The sequence below is a fragment of the Camponotus vicinus genome, unplaced genomic scaffold (assembly GCF_025532165.1).
Source record: "Camponotus vicinus isolate PSW18456_S1 unplaced genomic scaffold, iyCamVici1.0 SCAF_13, whole genome shotgun sequence".
In the NCBI taxonomy this organism is placed as follows: Eukaryota; Metazoa; Arthropoda; class Insecta; order Hymenoptera; family Formicidae; genus Camponotus; species Camponotus vicinus.
In genome coordinates, this window is record NW_028141949.1 from 14,272,478 (window position 1) to 14,293,895 (window position 21,418).

The 21,418-nt window shown below is 30.7% G+C and overlaps 2 protein-coding genes and 1 long non-coding RNA gene across 6 annotated transcripts in view; all 3 read left to right on the forward strand.

Annotated features, from left to right (window-relative positions):
* Positions 1-3,187: 3,187 nt before the first annotated feature.
* Positions 3,188-4,138, forward strand: LOC145963815 (uncharacterized). Its single transcript, XR_014436256.1, has 3 exons — positions 3,188-3,357; positions 3,722-3,800; positions 4,091-4,138. It is a non-coding gene; the product is annotated as an uncharacterized LOC145963815 (long non-coding RNA).
* Positions 4,139-12,008: 7,870 nt separating this feature from the next.
* Positions 12,009-16,642, forward strand: Oseg4 (intraflagellar transport protein Oseg4). Of its 2 annotated transcripts, none has more exons than XM_083086542.1 (2): positions 12,009-12,224; positions 12,541-16,642. In XM_083086542.1, the coding sequence occupies exon 2, from the start codon at positions 12,595-12,597 to the stop codon at positions 16,144-16,146; it is 3,552 nt and encodes a 1,183-aa protein (XP_082942668.1). In that variant the 5' UTR covers positions 12,009-12,224; positions 12,541-12,594; the 3' UTR covers positions 16,147-16,642. The 2 variants fall into 2 exon arrangements, with proteins under 2 accessions (XP_082942668.1, XP_082942667.1); XM_083086541.1 differs by lacking the exon at positions 12,009-12,224 and adding an exon at positions 12,247-12,339.
* A 1,044-nt stretch (positions 16,643-17,686) lies between these two features.
* Ecr (ecdysone receptor) overlaps positions 17,687-21,418 on the forward strand; it is a 56,852-nt gene continuing 53,120 nt past the window's right edge. The window contains exons 1-2 of one of the 3 annotated variants that reach the window (XM_083086726.1): positions 17,687-17,829; positions 18,318-18,523. The gene's annotated coding sequence lies outside the window, so the exon portion shown is untranslated. Of the gene's footprint in view, positions 18,524-21,418 lie in introns of all 3 variants that reach the window. The other 2 variants (XM_083086725.1, XM_083086724.1) reach the window with 2 other exon arrangements.

Below are 21,418 nucleotides of genomic sequence, written 5' to 3' on the forward strand. Positions count from 1 at the left end.
TTATTTTGCGATCGGAAGTGCCGTGCAAAGTATCTCGCGATCGTTTCTATATATAACTAAATATTACTATATTACAGGGTGCAGAGTTAAACTCCAAATAAAACAATTGAATCATGGAAACAATTAACATTAATGAAAGGCTCCATAAATAATCCTTTTAATAATCATATAATTAAAAAATCTAATATAATCTAAAATACTTCTATATACTATAATATATTCACGTATATATGTATTAAAGTACGTAACATATTTCGATAATGAACAGACAATAACATCGACCTTGGGGGCGTAAACAATAGCGGGCTAATGTTTATTTGCCATAGTCTTGAAAAATGTTTCGATAAAAAAAATAATAATAATACGGTTTTCGGCCTTGGCGACGTATGTCAGATTAATTTTTTCGACTCTATTATTATTCGTGCGACGACACTCAAGGAGTAAATAATGGTGCGAGACGCTCCGTTAAAAATTCCTTTTCTAGACATGATCGCGATCAATATCAAAACATTGTTCGTTGTATTAAAATACGTAGAATATATTTCGAGGAACGAATAATAACACGGTGTTCGGCCTTGACAACGTAAACAGTAACGTGCTAGTGTTTATGTCACACGGTCTTGGTATCATTCATGCGGCGACACTCGAGCAATAAGGATGGTAGTGCGAAATATGTACGTCGTAAAATTACGTTGTTAAATTAATTATTAATTAAACGACTATTGTATCATGACTTTCAATTACTATATTAAACTTTCGAACCTATAATTCGGATTAATATACATGTATATGCATATATATATATATCAATAATGAAAACAACATTTGTAACGAGTTAGTATTTAATTTGAGCTCATATAAAAAGAGCGAATCGTACTTTTCTATCCCTTATACGATATATTAAAGTGCGTTTCTCGTAATTATTCCGCGATCGGGAGTGCTGTGCAAAGTGTCTCGCAATCGTTTTTATATACGGTTAAATATAATTAATTGTTTGTTCGCGAGTGAATATCAGTGCTACGAGGAAACAGCAAATGATGAAAAAGAAAGGAGAAGGACATCTGGAAAAGTATTGGCCAGCCAGAGAGCAGTGATAGAGCCTGAAGCAGCCAGAGAGATATGCGGTGAGTAATTTATAAAAATTATTTATTATTTATATATATTATTTTCAAAATTGATATATTGCTTATTATTTTTTATTGTTTATTATCTCGATAATATATATAATTCGCTCTAAGAATCACAAAATATAATGCATGTATAAAACATTCCAGGTTTTATTTTAACACATTTGAAGTATCTATAATAAAGTATCCATAATAGTTTTGTTATTAATTAATACTTTTATATAGAAATATGTTAATATTTTATAAAATATTTTTAAAATAATATAATTATTTAAATATTTCATATTTACATAAAAATTAACATGCTCTCCTTATTAAAATTATATTTTTCAAAACTTTATAATAAAAAACATATTTTTTTGCTAGTTTTATATTTAAAATATTAATATCAGAGATAAATCTCTCTTAAAAGATAAAAAAATGCGTGTAATAATTAGTTTTACAAAATGAATTATTTTGAGATTTATAAAGAATAGATCTATAAGAGTATTAATTGATTATATTTGTATATCTCAATCTCAATATAATTTAAATTGAGATTAATTAACTTCACGGTTAAAGATTTATAAATGTGTCAAAGTGGTCAAAGTTATTTACTGAACTAAATATTTCGCACAATTTATTCATTCTCAAAATAGAAATCAAAGCGAAAATAGATAATTATTAACTAATATCTCATTATAATATATTTTCAAGCAATAATTATTTTCATTATGGTTCTCACATGTACATTTCTTATATTCAAATATAATCTCGCATCACGAATAATAATAGATCAAATGACTAATAATTAATTTCCGATACAATATTTTAAATAAATTTGAATTGTGTGATATGTATACTATATAATTTTATAATATATATTTTATAATTTTTATATATATTTTATATATATTTTATAATTTATTTTTTAATTAAAAGGCGAATTAATCAGGATTTGAAGCTTGTTTTTTAGAAACATATCTGCATCTTTCTCTTTTTTAATCGAGAAAAAAGAGAGGTGCTATATAGATAATTTTTCAATTATAAAATAAATTTCACACAAATTATACGTTATATTATAAATGTATATAATCCACCCCTCTATGGGTACACCTTGACGCGGTGGGGTGGCTCAGTACTTGGATGGTGCCTTGAGGTTTATTTTAAATTTTTTAATTTAGGATAAATCTCAAGGAGCCTGAAGGGGAAGCTAAGTACCCAGCACAGCATTGCCACGAGTCGCACAATGGCTCATATGTGGCACGCGTCGTCGACTTTCCGTCGTCGGTGCCGTCAACGTGTCGCGGACGGCGGCGTTTCGTTACCGCGTTTTCGCGTTTAGCTTTCTCGCGTCATCGCGTTCTCGCGCTTCCGCGTTGGACTTTTCGTATAAAAATCCCAATTTCATTATTGTCACGAGTCTCTACTTCTGATGCCAACTAACTAGGATTTCGAGTTTGCACACGTTGCTCTACAACGTACACTCGTGCTTCGTACTTCGTCAAGTGATTCGGCTCAAATTAGTTAGAACTCGATCGATTGCTCGGAATGGTCGTCAATGGGTTCCTTCTCTTTGCTCGTCTACAGCCACACGCACTGCGTGTGTTAACCCTGTCGAGGAGTCGAGTGGATTCCCCTAGGCACGATTTTCGCTCGGTAAAAGGGGTTGCCTCCCCATTTTCTAAATTGCTGAATGTTAGCATTTAAAAAATGTGGGTATCCTCTTCTTTTGCCGTCTACCAGCCTGGTGTAGCCATATCCTGCATTGCGGGAAACTTCGTGTTCCGGGCGAAGCACCTGAAATCGTGCTTAGCGGGTCCAGGTTCGGTACGAGATAGGATAATTATGCGCGAAAAAGAGTTGGTGAACTTCATTTTCCTCTATTTCCGTCAATCGTTTCGTCTTCTTTCCGGTTTGGGTTTAGTCCTTGCTCATTGTATCGTTGCATTCCCGACCTGTTGGCTCGAAGCTGATTCTCATAAGTGAAATGGGATTTTCGCTCGTACCGAAACCGGGAGTGCCGTTCAAAGTATACACATATTAAGTATATACATCGCGCGATCAAATAGAAAATTTTTTATCGTACCGAAATAGTGCGGAAACCGTTTAGTATCGCGCGTAAAAGTGCGAAAATAGCGATATAAAAATATCGCTCGTGAGTGCGGGAGTGCCGTTAAGTATCGCGCGTCTAACTGAGAGGAGGAGGAGGCCTAGGAGAGGCATCAGGCTCCGGCAGAGCAACCTTCTGGTAAGCAATTTATTTATTTGTAATTATATATTAAATATTAAATATATTTATTATAATTTAAATTAAACAATTAATCGCAACAATTAATTTTTTTTGTTTTTATTTATATTTTTGTATTTTTATTTAAATAAGAGGGACTTAAAGAAAAAGATTTTTAAGTTAAAGCTATAATCTTGTAAAGGTTGTTAAGCTTTTATAAAGTTATAAGAGAATTATTAGTAATGTTTTTTAACATTTATAAAATTATTTTATTAATTTGCTGTTATTATATGCATCGAATATAAAATTCAATGTATACAATAATATTTGAAATATTAATTATTTTGAACGCTGCTACATTGGAATCTTCTTTTGTATGTTATAGATCGATGCAACAACCCTGATGATCTGAGAGGAGGAGCAGGCCTAGGAGAGGCATCCTGCACCGGCGGAACAACCTGATGGTGAATATTATTATTAAATGTTAATTGTTATAAATCGTTAACTTGTTATAAACGAACAATAATTTGATCTTATTATTTAAATGAATTAAAGAGAAAGATTTTTATAAAAGTCATATAAAATTTTCTATTTAAAAAACAGTTTTAAAAATTTATAAAATTTTTCCATACGTGTTTATCTGCTTATTATTTTACACATCGGATATAAAATTCCGCGCGATAAAAATTTTTTTAAATATTGATTGCATTTTGTGAGCATTATTATAAATGAATTTTATATTTGTATGTTACAGACAACTAGCTTCGATAACAACAACTCCGCTGTTGCGCATCAGTGTCGGTGAGTGAGAAAGACTTTTATTTAACTTTAAGGTAACGGATTCGTAGAGATTGCAGATGTAGATGTAGATTGTAGATTGTAGATAAATCCGTTGCCTTAAAATGAATGAGCTAGGATGGATTAAATTAAATAAATTTTAATAAGTTCTTTCGAAATGCTTTGCATCTATTACGAAAATATATTGAAATATTAATTAAAAAAAGAAGAAATCAAGAAAAGATTTTTTGGTAAAGATTTTGTCTAATTTATTAAATAAAGAACATGCATTAACAATTTTATCAATTTTATCAATTCCTTATGCTAATTTATTCTTATAACGCGCACTTATCTTCTAATTCCTTATAGCTCATTCATCGTAGAATTTGTTTGTAGATATTCTTTTTAAACTTTACTTTAACTTAATATAAAGTCAAATGATTAATTAATTAAATAATTTGTAATATGATAAAAATTATACACAAATTAATTTTATATTTTATTACAAAATATAAAATATATAGAAATTTGTAGTAATTTGGCTTTATTTCAATTAAAATAAAGTTATATTCAAATATTTAACGAACGATCGTAAAATGGAACGATCGTTACTAAATGAGCGTAAATATTTCACGCTCATTTGCCGGTAATTATCCAGCAAAAGAAGGAGTGTTTATCTCCTTTTTCGATCTCTGATTAGAGATCGAGAAAGAAAATGGCCAGGATCAACGAAAGGTAGGTTCAACTGGCCTGAAGAGCACGCAGTTAGGGTACGCGGTTAGGGTACGCGGTTAGGGTACGCGGTTAGGGTACGCAATTAGGACATGTAATTAGGGCACGTGATTAAAATATATACATGATTAGGTTAGGTGATGATTAAAAATAGGTTCCACAAATCTTGAATAATTTTAGTTAATCAGGAAGTAGGGTTGTTAGGGCTATATTAAAAGTAAGATCATTAGAATTCTTCTTTTAATATTAGGGTTGTTAGGGCTATTAAGATCATTAGAATTCTTTAATACCAGGGTTGTTAGGGCTATTAGGTAAGATTCAATCTTTCTTTTAATATTTCAATAATCTTAGGGGTAAATTATATTTATTTTAATTAAATTGAATTTATTTTTAAAAATATTGTAAAAATAAATATAACATGTTTTAAAATAAAAATGTTTTAAAAATGAAATTTAAATTATCAAAATTATCTTCAGAAATATTAAAGAAATTGCATTATTATTAACGTTTAAGAAATATCTTAACATGTTATATTTTATTTTAAAACTTAAAAATGTATTAAGTAAAACGTAAAAATGTATCAATGTATCAATATGTGTATCAAGTTAAATATTAAATTCAAATGTTAATGCTATCAATATCAAATTATTAATGTTATTAAATATTTGAATAAATTGAATATTATTATTTGACATTGATAGCATCATAAATTTGTAAATTGTAAATAGTTATAATTGTATTTTAATTATAATCTAATATTGATATTTTAATTGTAAAATACAATACAATTATGACTATAATTATATTATATGAAATTGTATTTACGATTTTTAAATTCTTACGTAAATTACACGAAAAATTATCCAAAATATACGTATAATGATTATATAATAGTAATTCATTAAATTAACATATTTATTTTTATAGTATATATTTTTGAAATATTCATAAAAGAATAACTGTTTGTATTTTCATATCAAAGAGTCATTAATAAAATCGGAAAATTTTTATATAAAATTTAAAAATTCGATGCTAAATTAATGATTAAATATAAACTTTACAAAATTCGACGAACACCTTCGTTACATAATCGCGAGTCAATTATTATAAATTTAATGATATACTTTCCGTTAAACTTAACTATTATATTTATGAATTCTATATCGCGCGAAACTGAATATTCGTAAAATAAATTAATAAATTATGATTGCGAAAATATCGTGCTCGTTCTTTTCGCGTTCTTATACAAGGTTGTCATTTTAACAAAAAAATTTTATCGCTGTCCCTCTCATCAGATAATATTGCTAAATATTGTTAATTAAATATAAAGAAATATCGAATAAGAGTATGAAGATTCGATGTGATAAGTCAACGATTAAATATTAGCTTCAAAAAATTTAATGATCACCTTCGATATTATATAGAATCGCGAATTAATTATTATGAATAATTTGTTTTTTCAGTTATATTTGTATTTACGAATTTCGTATCGGAAAATACTAAATAAATTAATAAATTACGATTGCGAAAACACCGTGTTTTTCCCGCGTTCTTTTCGCGTTCTTATACGAGATTATCATTTTAATAAAAGAGTTATCGTTGTTCCTTTCGTTAAATAAAAGTTGCGTGGCTCGTACCGCCGAGGAATCGAAACGATTTTCATTATGGAGAATTATTTCTCATCGATTCTTGTCAGATCCATTCGCGACGTCTAGTTCGGTGCTCTGTTGAAAATTGGGAATTTTTATTGTAAGAATGGAACTAATCCCAGGATTTCCTGGCAATTTCCGACAGCAATGATTTCGGTAATTCAACGACAAACGCCATACGCTTCTTTAAAGTCGAATTAATTTAAATAATATATATTTAGATGTGAGAGAAATGCATCTATTCTTTTCTTCGTTAAAAATGTTCTGTCATTATTAGGATTGGTATTATTATTGTTTAATGCCACAGAGATTTAATAGTAAATAAAATATGGATATAGCGTTGTGTATAAATTTTTATTTTTTAAGTAATTTCATATTGTAATTTTACTAACTTTTTGGATAAAAATGATTACGAACGAATATATTTTATTAATTATTAATTAATTATCTCATTTGAAAAATTATTTCTAGGTACTGGGGATATTAATATTAGTTTTTAGTTTCTTTTAAGAAACTATTTGCAGGTATTGGACATCCATCGCCATTTTAGAATATTAGTTTTTAGATATATATCATTTTATATGTATGTATAATAAAATACATGCATAAATTAACATATCCAAAATATTTTTATAATTTTTATTAATATGATATATTATATATACGCGAAATTATGTATGAATGTTACATAAAATGTGCGAATACTTAAAAATGTCGAGACGAATCGAATGGGTACCCCTATATCAGTAAGATATTGATTAAAAGAAAAAAAAAATTATTAATTTATACGTTATAAAAATAAGAATCTAGAAAATTAATCTAGAATTAATTATATATTTAAAATTATTTCATTTATTTTATTTTACACACTATTCAATTTGAAATTTTTTAAATCTTGCTGTTATCGGGTTCGATTCGTCTCGCGCGCGCGAACGGTATCCCAAATTATGTGTTCGCACATTTAACACAAACTCCAATGATGCATGTATTTTATTATTTATAAATATAATCGTTCGTAATCACATTTCTATAAAAAAATCGTTATATCCATTTATTTTTCAATCAAGAAATATATTTCTTAGTAATGGAAGAACATGTTTTCTGACGTGCATATCAATTTCGTGAATTGAAGATAATGACGAAGGATAATTGTCGTTGATTTATTACTGAAATCATTGCTATTGGGAATAGTCCGGAAGATCCGGGATTCGTTCCCTCCTACAGTGAAGTTCCCGACGTTCAATGGATCACTTAACTTTTCTTCGCAGATTGATCTTGCGAAATCTGTTGTAGAAACAAGATGTTAATCGTTCTCCATTTTTAAGATCCCTTCTCTTTTTATCGGATATTACCGGTATGTCACCGCTCGCGTATCTGCATTTGAATATTTTGAATATTATCGATTTATTTATTCATCGCGTTTTATCGCAAATTTAAAAGCGCGATTTATCTTATAAAAACTCGCAAATATATCGGTCTGCGAATTGTATATTCGCAAACATTACAGACCTCAAATGTTTGTCGAAATATCTTCGATTTTCTATATTTACGTGATAATAATTATATCGCGCTCGTGTCTATTGAGAGCTTCGATTATTATATTATGAAAATTATACGTATCGCGATCAAATATTCCGCATATTATCGATTTATTTATTCGTCGCGTTTTCTCGTGAATTCGAATCGCGATTTATCTTGTAAAGATTCGTAAATGACTTGGACAGTGAGTACTATATTTGTAAATATTACAGACATCAAATTGTCTGTCGAAATATCTTTGCATTTGCATTTATGCGATAATAATTATATCGCGCGCGATTATAATGTCTATTGAGGTTTCGATTATTATATTATAAAAATTATACATATCTCAATCAGATATTCCGGATATTATCGATTTATTTATTCGTCGGATTTTTCTCGGGAATTTTTAATCGCGATTTATTTTACAATTTAATCGTTGACTTATACATCGAAGGTTTGTCTATCTTTCCACGTTTTTGAATATTGTCTTTAATAATCCGCGCAAAATGAGCTAGTAGTGCAAATATTTTCTTCTATAATTTAAAAGACGATCAATAACTTTATTAATAACTGTTTTAATCGCGATTGTTTACATTATTTAAGTCTTATTAAACTTATTATCTCTACTATTACATCGTTTATTAGAGGGACTTTAAAAATCATTTGTTTCGTTTTTCTCTATTAAACATGGCGATAACGCGATTTTTAATTATATTTTAAAACTTATAAAGCTCATTTTATCTTATTCAGCTAATCATGCACGAAATAGGATATGTATTTTATTCTCAATCGTGAAATTCGTATAAAGTCGCGTATTAATCGCAAATAAATCGAACAGTGAATTTTATGTTCATAAACAATACGGATCATAAATGTTTGTCAAAATATTCTTCATGCGTCATCATTTGTGTGATAATAATTATGTCGCGCGCGTGTCTATTGATGATTTCGATTATCATATTATAAAAATTATGCGTATATATCTCGCAATCGAATATTCTGATTATTGTCGATTTATTTATTCGTCGCGTTTTTTCGCGCATTTTAAATCGCGATTTATTTAATAATTTAATTATTGATTTTGAAGCTTATTCTATATATTTTCGTGTTTTGAATATTTCCTTTGATAATCTACACAAAATGCGCCAGTAATGCAAATACTTTCTTGTACAATCGAAGATTTCATTTACATGAAATTGTATATTTGAAAAGAAATCGAGTATTAGATTCTGCATCCGCGTTTGATTCCTTACGTATATTATAATTACAAATTATATGAAATGCGCCTCTAATGTTGCAATGTTTTTATTGTCACATGAAATGATAATAATTATATTGCGTGTGCGCACGTTGTATTCCGATTATTATAGAAATTATGTGTTGTAATTAAATAGTACTTTTACTATCAATTTATTTATTCATCGTATACATTCGCGAAATTTAAACCGTGATTTTTTCTCTGATTTAATTGTTGGATAACATCGAAGTTTTATTTATCTTTTCGTGCCATCGAACATTTCTTTTAGAAAATCTTACAAAATGCATTAAAATTATTCTTTCTTAATTGAGAGAAACATAGTCGATAAATTTATTAATGATTCTTTTAGTCGCGATAGATTATTAGCTATGCTAATCTAAAAATTTCTAATTAATTTTACGTTGTACGCATTGCGGATATTTTCGTGTAATATAATAAAATATTTTTATGTACATTCGATATAAATATGTAACAATTTTATGTATTTTATGTATTATGTATTATGTATTATATATTTTCAATTTGAATTGTATTATTATATATTATATTAAAATTTTGTAAATATTTTGTATATATTTTATAACTCTATATATTTCGCGAGAGTTAAAATATCTTTAAAATAAAATATCATAAATCAAGTTATGCTATTATTATATAAAATATATACAATATATATATGCTATTATTATATAAAATTATAACAATTATAACTATGTGTAAAAGTAATTTATAACGCCACAATGGAACACCTTGTGAATACAAATCGAAAACTAGAAAATATATCTTGCTTTATTTTTCGGAAAATGGTTTTATTAATGTCTTTATTTTTCGGAAAATTGTCTTAAAATCTGTTTTAAAAGAAAATAAAAATAAAATAAAGTAAATGTTCCTCCTCAATGTATCTCCACCTTAACGAAGGCATTTGCCGGGTGAGGAGGTTTGAGTACTCTAATGAACCTGGGAGCTATACCGGCTGTAACGTAAACTGGTATTCATATAGTCCGTTTTTATATTTAAAATCATTTTAAGTATCTGGATCATGTTTTAAGATTATGTTCAGCCAATAAAATGGTCAAATAATATTTTTAAGCTTCACTTAAGACGATCTTAAATATAAGAGTGAACTATGAATACCGGCTGAAGTTACTGGTAGGGCCACCCATGCCGGACAGGTCGAGGGGGAAGAGTCAGACTGAGAGAGATACAAAAATTATATATATAATATTAATATTTCTGACTAAATATATTGGAGGAAAACGAAATAGTAATCGAGAGAATAAAGAAAAGTGGTTAACAGTCGTGCTAAACAGCTCGGAAAGATAAGCGGATTCGAGAATCGATAGCGAGATGTTAAGCAAATAATGAGCGAGATGACCTATCAAAGAGTTCCGAAATTTCTTACAATCAACTTCCTCGCTTTCTTTACCCATTTGCAATTTACGAGAATGTGACATCTTAAAAAATAAAAAGTGAAACTCTTATCTTTTATTTTATCGGTTTGAAATTAATTTTAATAAATTAATGAGTTTTGTGATTTTTAAAAAATTTCGGAACTCTTGATGATATGTCATCTCGCTTGCTCTATACTCATTCTCGCTTTCACTTTTAATGACGTCGAGAACTTTTCGTTATCTATAATAATTTGCGATTTTAAATAATTGCGACTTTAATTCATAAAATAAAAACTAAAACTTTTATATTTTATTTGATTTTTTAAAAGTAATTAAAATAAACGAAAATTAACAAAATTTTTGCGTAAAATGATATCAAACGCGATATAATTCGGATAATTTTTACTTATTATTAGATAAATAAAAAAATTGTATCTGATTGTAAAATATTCGAAAATATCAAATTTAATATGATTTTTCTCGCAAAAATCTCATTAATTCTAAGTTACGTTAAATAAGATAAATTAAGAAAATATAAAAATTTTAGTTTTCATGTATTCAATGTTATATTTATTTTTAAAAGACTTATGTGTTGCGTATGAAATGTATGTATGTATATGTGGTCGTCTCATATGATGTCTTCTGAAAATGATCTTTATATTGTAGTATATGTACAAACTTACTATATGAGAAACATATACGTGTTTTGTGAAAATATATAAAATTTATAAGTTGGAAAGGACGAGAAAAAGAGAAAGAGAAAGATCACAAAACTTATATTGGAAATATATAAAATATATAAGTTGGAAAGGACGAGAAAGAGAGAAAGAGAAAGATCACAAAACTTATTTATATTGGAAATTTATTTAATATTTGTATTATTTTCTGTTACTACGATTCTTTGATTAAATAAACTACGACTATTTGATTAAATAAATTATGCAAATTATATGTGGTTCGAGAACGTCGCGATATATTTGCATTAGTTATGCATTATATTTAAAAGTTAATCAATCATATTATTGTATATAGAAAATAATTTTCCGATATTTAATTAGTTAGGTAATATTAATAATAGAAAGAAAGAGACAGACTTATTTATATTAGATATTTTTTATAATAAATTTTACATAAGCATCTCTTGCATTACAGCATTCATGTTACCGACATTTCGTGCACGTAGCACGGAACACAACCAAAAATTATGCACTTTATGTGTTACCTACAAAACATTCGTGGATTTTGACTTTGTAGTTCCTGTCCACGTTTTTATGTTTACAGAGAGCGCGTCGCTTTTACTTTTGACATTAAACAGCTGACTGGACAAGTTATAAAATATTTGTATGATTAAAATTTTACTTGTGGAATTATTTTTAATATGCGATTAAACTGATTGATGCTTTTTAATTTTCTTCGGGACCTATTAATATCTTACAGCAGATGATAAATCGTAAATTTACTATAAAGTTCACAATACGAAAGCAGATTTAGAGATGGCATTTTATAAACACGTATTAATAAAAACATTCAGTTTTCTCTCCGATTATTTTCTTCCATGTAAGTATAGTTTGTGTTTCTATGTACATTGTCTTCGTTGCTAAGGAAAACTTGACAGATGCTGTCAAACGTATAACTTTGACAGCTTATTACGAATGTTATTTTTTGTCATAAAGTATGAAGCTTTTTTTACAACAGCGTAAAAATAAATCATGTTATCTGTTATCCTGTTATCTTTTAATTCTTATTTAACTTAGAAATCGCTTTTCATCTCATAATAATTCATCTCATAATAATAGTACAATTATTATGAGAGAATTAAAATTATTATATGAGAGAATTGCAATTTATTATAAATTAAATATATTGATTTCAGAGTTCTCAATACGTCAAATTCTATGAAAAATTGTCAAAGACACTAACATAAACAATGTTTGTATATCTGAGTAAGAAAATCTCCATACCAAATAACTTTCGATTAAATTGTATAGCATGGAATCAAAGAGATGGATACATTGCTGTGGGAGGTGAAGATGGTCTCTTGAAGGTATTACGAGTAGATTCCAATGTCAGTGGATCGCACAGTGGAGGGAAAGCTCGAGGCTTGGCTGCGGCAAGTAATTTAAGCATGAATCAACCTCTAGAAGGCCATAACGGTCATGTTCAAGTGGTCACATGGAACGAAGAACATCAGAAGTTGACCTCAAGCGATCAAAATGGAGTTATAATTGTTTGGATGCTGTACAAAGGGTCATGGTATGAAGAAATGATAAACAATCGCAATAAATCTATAGTGAGAGGAATGGCATGGAGCTGCGACGGTCAAAAAATATGTATAGTCTATGAAGATGGAGCTGTGATTGTTGGTTCTGTTGATGGTAACAGGATCTGGGGCAAAGAACTGAAGAATGTATCCCTTTCTGCTGTACAATGGTCTCCAGATGGAAAATTGCTTTTATTTGGTTTAAAAAACGGGGAACTTCATCTCTATAATAATCAAGGTGTATTCTTAACAAAACTGAGCGTACCCTCATTAAATACCTCTCAGTTTCAGGTCATAGTGGCACTACAATGGTACAATGGAAGAAATGGTTACGTTGCTATAGACTGCCCTACTCTTGCTATCTGCTATCGCAATGGCATGATACAATTAATGCGAGATACCAGTGATGATAATCCGATTATGATGGAAACTGGTGTGACCACTTCATGGTGTAGCTGGAACAGTTGTGGATCTCTCTTGGCGGTAACAGGCATGATGCCATTACTCAGTAATGGAGAGACAAAGGATATGAATGTTATACAGTTTTATACACCATTCGGCGAACATGTGAGGACCCTGAAGATACCAGGCAAAGAAGTAACATGTTGCACATGGGAGAAAGCTTCTCTTCGAGTCGCCTTATCGGTCGACTCGCACATATATTTCGCAAATATTCGTCTGGATTACAGGTGGACTTATTTCAGTAACACAGTTATCTTCACAAACGAGAAGATCAGCAAGGATGGCATCTGCGTAACTTTCTGGAACACGAGTAACAATACGTGTTGCACTAAGTATGTGCGATCCTTGATATCGATAGCCTCGCACGGAGAGCATTGTGTACTCTCCGTGAGAAACGATCCTACTCAAGCTACCGAACAATTTGCTCTGCTCGTTTGCAACACTATTGCCACACCGATAGACTCCAAATTCATGGATCTAGAGCCGTTATATCTCACTATGACCGCCAACATGGTGATGGCTGCGTCTAAAAATAATTTTCTAGTATGGCACTTTCGCACGCCCCGTAATTCATCGTTACACCCCAGCAGGATGCGCAAATACAAGATTTATCATGTAGACGAAACACCGACCGGTGTGACAGAAGTTATTCAGGATTTAGACAAGGACGGTACATTCGAGACTCCCATCAACATGAAGGCTAGCGTGGACCCAATCTGTTGTATTTATGCCACTGAAAAAGTTCTTTTAGTTGGCAGAGAATCAGGGATGATTCAACGATATTCCCTGCCGCAAGTTACGCTCATGAATAGATACAACACGGCGCGTAGGTTGCACAAAATTGCTATTAATTGCGACTCCACGCGTGTCTCCATCATGGATGCCAACGGTATTCTCACCATGTTGGATCTGGATCCGCAAAAAACGCCCAATTCACGAGACGGAGATGCGAGCGAAGATATAGCCAAGTTTGAGAGAAAGGACGTATGGGCCATGTGTTGGGCGCAGGACAACCCCGCGCTCTTGGCGATTATGGAGAAGACTAGAATGTATGTTCTAAGAGGGCTAGACCCCGAAGAACCTATAGCATGCTCCGGATACATTTGTGCATTCCAAGATTTAGAAATACGTTGCGTTCTACTAGACGATCTCATGCTGAAACCTGACGAGACGCGAAAAGAATTGATCGTCGACTTGGAAGTAAAATCTCTTAGAGACACGCGAGAATTGTTGGCCAAAGTAGGTCTGAAGGAGGCTAATAATTTCATCCAAGATAATCCACATCCACGTCTGTGGCGTTTATTAGCTGAGTCCGCATTGACGAAGCTTGACTTAGAAACGGCGGAAAACGCCATGGTACGATGCACAGATTATTTAGGTATACAGTTTATCAAACGTCTGCAGAATGTGCATAACGATCAGCTGAAGAAAGCCGAAGTAGCAGCGTTTCTTGGCAATTATGACGAGGCCGAGAAGCTGTATTTAGACATAGACAGAAGAGATTTGGCGATTGCATTGCGCCAAAAACTAGGTGACTACTTCCGAGTTGTGCAATTGATGAAGATGGGCATTGGAGGTTCGGACAAGCAGATGGAGCACGCGTACAACAAGATTGCCGACCACTTTGCCGAAAGGCAAAATTGGGAGAGCGCGAAGGAATATTACGAGAAAGGCAGGAACCTGGAAAAGCTCATTCAATGCTATTACAAACTGGAGGACTTCCATCAACTGGCAGCAACAGTAGACCAGTTACCGGACAAGAGTCCTATTTTAAAAACCGTAGCAAGAATGTTGGCTTCAGTGGGGATGAGTTCGCAAGCAGTGGCAGCCTATATCAAATATGGCGATGTAAAACTTGCTGTTGATACATGCGTACGTCTGAATCATTGGGATCAAGCCGTTGATCTGGCGAAAACTTACAAGATGGCACAGATTGGTGAGTTGCTAAATAAATACGCTAATCATTTATTATCGAATGGTAAACGTCTGCAGGCGATCGAGCTGTACAAGAAAGCCAACTACAATTTGGAAGCGGCTAAATTATTGTTTCGTCTTGCTGAAGAGCAAGCTAAGTCTAAATCGCATCCTTTGCGAGTCAAAAAGATATACGTTCTCGCAGCATTGCTGATTGAGGATCATATCAACAGCATTCCAGCGATAAAAGGTGGTCGCAGCAATATCGTTATGGGTCTTACTGAAAGCAATGAAGATACCAAAATCATAGAGAACGCCTGGCGAGGTGCCGAGGCATATCACTTTCTCTTGCTTGCGCACAGACAATTATATGACGGCAGTTTCGACGCCGCGATGAAGACGACCCTACGATTGAGAGATTATGAGGATATTCTAGAGGTAGAAGACATTTATTGTCTATTGGCGCTATCAAGCGCCGTCAATCACGCGTTCGCTACCTGTTCGAAGGCCTTTATAAAATTGGAGGGACTTGAGACGATCTCGGACGCGAAAAAAGAAGAATACGAAGAACTGGCGGTGAACATTTTCACAAAGCATACTCCGAAGGATTCCCGCAACAATAAAGCGGAATGCGTCAACTGCGAGACCTTGGTACCCGATTGGTGCACCGTGTGTCCTAATTGCTCGACCAGGTTCCCAGCTTGCATTATTTCGGGCAAACCGCTGATGGATCTCAGCATTGCATGGATCTGTACCGTTTGTAGACATCATGTTGCAACGGAACGCGACGTAGTTAATATAAACGCTTGTCCTTTATGTCACAGCACTATCACATATATGTAAGTGATGTCAATAGATTTGATCAAAATATAATATATTGCACAATTATTTAAAAAAAAAAATATATATATATATATATTGAATTTTTATCAAAAAATTTTGCAGAACCATAGTATTTTTATAATTGTGCAATGAGGAAATGAAAAAGCCTTATTTAAAAGCCTTATTATAAATGAAAAAAATCTTATTTCACGATTTTGACAATTTAATATTAAAAGCTTATTTAAATATTATAACTAAATCTGATTTATATAATAATTAGGTTATTTATATAATCTGGTAATTGGAGTTTTTTTCTAGAGTTAAAATGCATTTACTTATGTAGATTAACTAGAAAAAATAATTTAGAATAAGAAAGTGCAATGTGTGTATGTTTTGTGCGCGTGAGTGTGTGAAAGAAAAAAAGAGATAAAGTGCCTTTTTTATTTTCGTGCCTTACAATTAATCGAATAATTAATGAATGCTAACAAAAATTACAAATAAAATATTTTTAAAGGTGTGTCAATTCTTTCTCAATCTTGCACTCTGATATATTTTTTAAAGTCATACACATCATTTACATATAGATATAAATAATAAGATCAATTTTTGATGAATCAAAGTTAAAGCTCCAACTGTATAATATTTATACGCTTTATTTTACTTATATTGAGACAGATGATATTGTAAAAACTATTAATGTTAAAGATATTAATGTTAAGTAACAATAGATTTTTATTATAGAAAGAAAATAACATGTAGACAGATAAAAAATTCAGTATAATAAAATGAACATCTTTTATCTGCGATGAAATTTAATTTAACAAGAATGTAATCTTAGCTTTGCTATTATTGATATTATGGGAGCCATATGTGTCTATTGTTACAAACATGAATATTTAAGGAATGGACCTTGTTAGTTTTATTATATTTACAAGGTTATGCAAGCGAATACATTACTATTATTATATAATTTTGCTATTGTAGTTTGCTATACAATTATTTTTATTTTGAATCTAATAATTGTAGACTCTCTGATAATTGATCTCTCATCACATTGAAGTATTACTATTTTTTTATAACATTAAAATGTCGTTTAAAAATTATAATAATAAATATTTATTATCTATATTTATATAAGACATATTTATAATTTTATTATTGTTAGAAAATTATATAAAAATTAGAACAGAATGAAAATTAAGAGGCAACTTCAAAATGATAGAAAAACTAGTTCTCCGGCAAATTTGACTATAAGATTTTATTTTCAATGATCTTTATTAATTATTCCAATTGATTATAAATTAATACTATAAAGGTATCATTCTAAAGATTTTATTTTATATTATTTATTTTATCAATGTCTTCTTGATAATTTTTGGATTTTCTATTTTCTCGAGGACATAAAATTCGCGATAAATAAGAGGCACTTATTTCGATCGCGCGAAGCAAAGGTGATGGCAATGTCAGTTTCCCTCGCTCCGAGACGCTCGAACTTGGCGCGTGTTGCTTCCGAGTGTCGCCGCCGCGGCGCCACCGTCGCAGTCGATGGCAGAGTCGCGAGTCACTCCGTAGCATGTACGAACACTGCAGTCGCGTGCTTGTACTCATAGCGGTCGAATTGGAGTCTGTGACGTGCGTGTGTCATTGCGTTTTCTTCAAAGAAGAACGTCCTCTCTTTGTAGCATTGTTTCTCGCCGAATTGACGTGCGTCTCTATCTCTCTCTTTCTCTTTCTCTCTTTCTCTCTCTCTCACCCCCTTTCCTCTTCCTCTTCCTACGTCTGTCTGTCTATCCTTTTCCGTTTGTCTATCTGCCTGTCTCTCTTAATCGTACGTAACACGGTTCTCCTTCCTCCTTGGACAATCGAAGACAGAAAACGCGCTTTCGAGACTAAAGAAAGATGGAAAAGAGGATAAAGGCTCGAACGAAAAAGAAAGTAAAAGAGGCAGAGGGACGATAAAAAGAAGGAAGAAGGGGGGGGGAAGAGGGAAAGAAAGAGAGAGAAGGAATTGAAAGTGGATGGGTGATAAGATGCGAGAGAGGGAGAGAAAGAGACGAATATGCTCGGACGGTGACGAATGGTAAAGAGTGCAACGAAGACAGCGATCGGTCGCGCTTTCGCGAGAGGCGAGGCTAAACAGACAGAAGTTGTTTGTGGATCCGCGACTATTTTCTCTTTGCTTCTCTCTTCAGGGATCTGATATCTGCGATCTCGCGATTTTTCCCTCGTCGTATTCGCGCTCATTGTAACGTACGTACGTGATGCGGTAAAAGGAGAAGAGCAAAGTGAGACGTGTTACACGTGTGTGAGTGCATATGAGAGTGCCATCCGAGAGATTTCGAGGACCGGGGGGGAGAGATCCTGCCCGAAAATTTCAACGCTACGCACCTCGTCATGCGTGAGTACCTGCACGATCTTTCAATTTCTCTAGGATAAATAAAATATATACGTGCACACGCACGCACTCTCGCGACACGGGATATTACAGGTGTATGATATTCGAATAATGTTAATTAATCGGGCGATCATCTTAATTCCAATCGAAGATTAGGAGTCTATCCATCTATGATATGGAAGGATTGATTTAGCTTTCTCTCTCTATCTTTCCTCCTTTTTCTCCCATCTCTTTTCCTTTCTTTCTGCATCTCTCTCTCTCTCTCTCTCTCTCTCCTTCTCTCTCTCTCTCTCGCACATTTGCTATTCACTCGCACGAAGGCGCGACCTTCGCGCGAGGACGCGTCGCACGACGAGAACTTTCCGATCGCACAAATGCGAGATACAATTCGTTGACGTTCAAGATGTCTGAAAATTTATTATTGGCAGCGACACAAGTCGTGGTATCGGCACAAAAATTTTAATTAATCGCGTGCAAACGTATCGATTTTTAGCACAATCGGAAAATCGCGCGAGAGATGATGTCCCTCCTCGTTCATTTTTCATCAAAATTAGGAAATTTAAAATTGTAGCCCATGTGTGCCTATTTTCACTCTGATGTTCGCTCACAGTACGTGTGTGTGTATATATATGAATATATATATATAAAATTATTTATTGATTATTAATATAATATATATAAATTTATTATTTATTTATTAATTATTAATATGATATATAAATTATCTATCTTTTTTTTAAGGCATAACTTAAATAAATTTGAGAAGGATTTAATTTGACAAATGCATTCTTCTTTTAAAATTTGAATTTAATTATTGACATAATACGTAGCGAAGAATTTGCGTTACATGTACTCGTGTCTTAATGTTTGTACAAATACTTGAGAAGATTGGGATGCAATGACCGATTAGAAATGTATACATTGATTGTGCAAAATATTTGGACGTAGTAATTCATATATTAGTCGTACACACAATAATACGCTATTAATTACTATTATTATTTTATATCAAATATTTATGACAATATCTATTATGTCAATAATTAAATTCAAATTTTAGGAGAAGATTGCATTTCTCAAATTGAATCCTTCTCAAATTTATTTAAGTTATGCATTTAAAAAAAGTTAAATAATTTATATATTATACTAATAATAAGTAAATAATAAATTTATATATATCAATATTAGCCTCAATGATTTTTATAGTGATTTATAAAGTGATTTATTTTTTTGTTTATTTAAAATTAAACTGTATCAAATATTTCTTGATCAACAAGATTTTACGTGTGAAAATTACGCTCGAAAAATTAACAAATGATATTTAAAAGAATCGATATATCAAAGTGACACAACATTTGCTAATAATAATTAATATTCTTTAAGAAACATAAGACATTATGAAATTTACAGTATAATCCAATTCTATGAAAAACCGAGAAAAAGATAATTTGTAAATTAAACTATGAATAATTAAATAGATCAACAATTATATTAAAGCAAATTTAAATAAACATTAATTAGACATTAGATAACTAAAAAAATAAAAAATAAAAGAAAATTGTGCTTTGAAGATATAAGTCCTTTGAATATTTATTTATTTTAAGATATAAATCCTTTGAATATTTATTTATTTTAATACAAGTATAAGTAAAAAATGAAATTTAAGTTTTGCGAATTGAAAGGTCACAAAGTAGCACTTCTGTTTTTATTAAGGTAAAAATTTAAAGAATATAATTTTTTGTGTATACTTTGTTTATGTACATTTTCTTTATATTATTTTTTTATTTATACATGAAAGAATAAAAAATATAATGGTGCTCAAAAAGAGGTTATATAAGTGATACACGATTTGCAGCAATATATTTCAATTTCTATATGAAAGATTTATAAAAATCATTATTTTTTTATTTTTTGAAATATTTTAAAAATTAAGGGACGTTATATGCTTTGTTAAGGAAGACGATTGCTTTTTGTATTATATTCTTATTATTTGCGAAAATACCTTGAAAAAAAATGCTATTTTTACTATTTATTATCATATCTTAAAAAAGTAAAGTAAAAGTGAAGATTAAGCATATTAGCTATCTCTACATTAACTTATGTCCTCAATTATGAGAAATGATATTCGGATATACATAAGTTTTGTCATTAATTTTTTACTCCAATTTCAAATTTAGTTCTGCCATCAATTAGTATAAAATTTATATTAAAGTTAGTAATGTTAAAAGATTTGCACATGCCTAGCAATGCTTTTAAAGTACACAAATATATAAAAAAAATCATAATAATTAGTATGTAAAAAATGTGTGTATATCAAAATGCTGAATAATGCTTATAAAGCAAGTTCAACTTTTATATATTGCAAAAATGTATATTAGTTATAAAATATATTTTAAATAAATCTTTCATATTAAACTAAATAAATTTAGACGGGGGAATTTGCGATCAGAAAATAATATTTTAACACTTTAATGAATAAACAATATAATTCGTTCTTTTACGAATATCAAAAAAAAAAAATCAATTTTGTTACCTTTATTCTATCAATTCATGTATCAAATGTCGTTAAAAAATTTATTTGAACTTTATTTTACTTCATCAAAATGTGCAGGAACTTTTCAGAAATTCTGTATATAATAAAAATACATAAAAATCGATTATTTACTTATCATAAATTACATATTCTGTTAATGCATTACACGCATGACATGCATTTATTTTTTATATTCGTATTAATACATCGCATGTAAATATATTTTCCTGCAAAATTATATTTACATTTATTTTGCAGATTACTGTTCGACGCAAATATAAAATATTGCAACAATAAAATTTAGTAAATACATAATTTAATTAATTTTTAAAAACTACTCTGCTAAATGATTTGCAGTGCTAAGC

Excerpts from the sequence above, each read along its gene's own strand:
- Oseg4 (XM_083086542.1), top strand. The coding sequence starts at position 12,595 with ATGTTTGTATATCTGAGTAAGAAAATCTCCATACCAAATAACTTTCGA.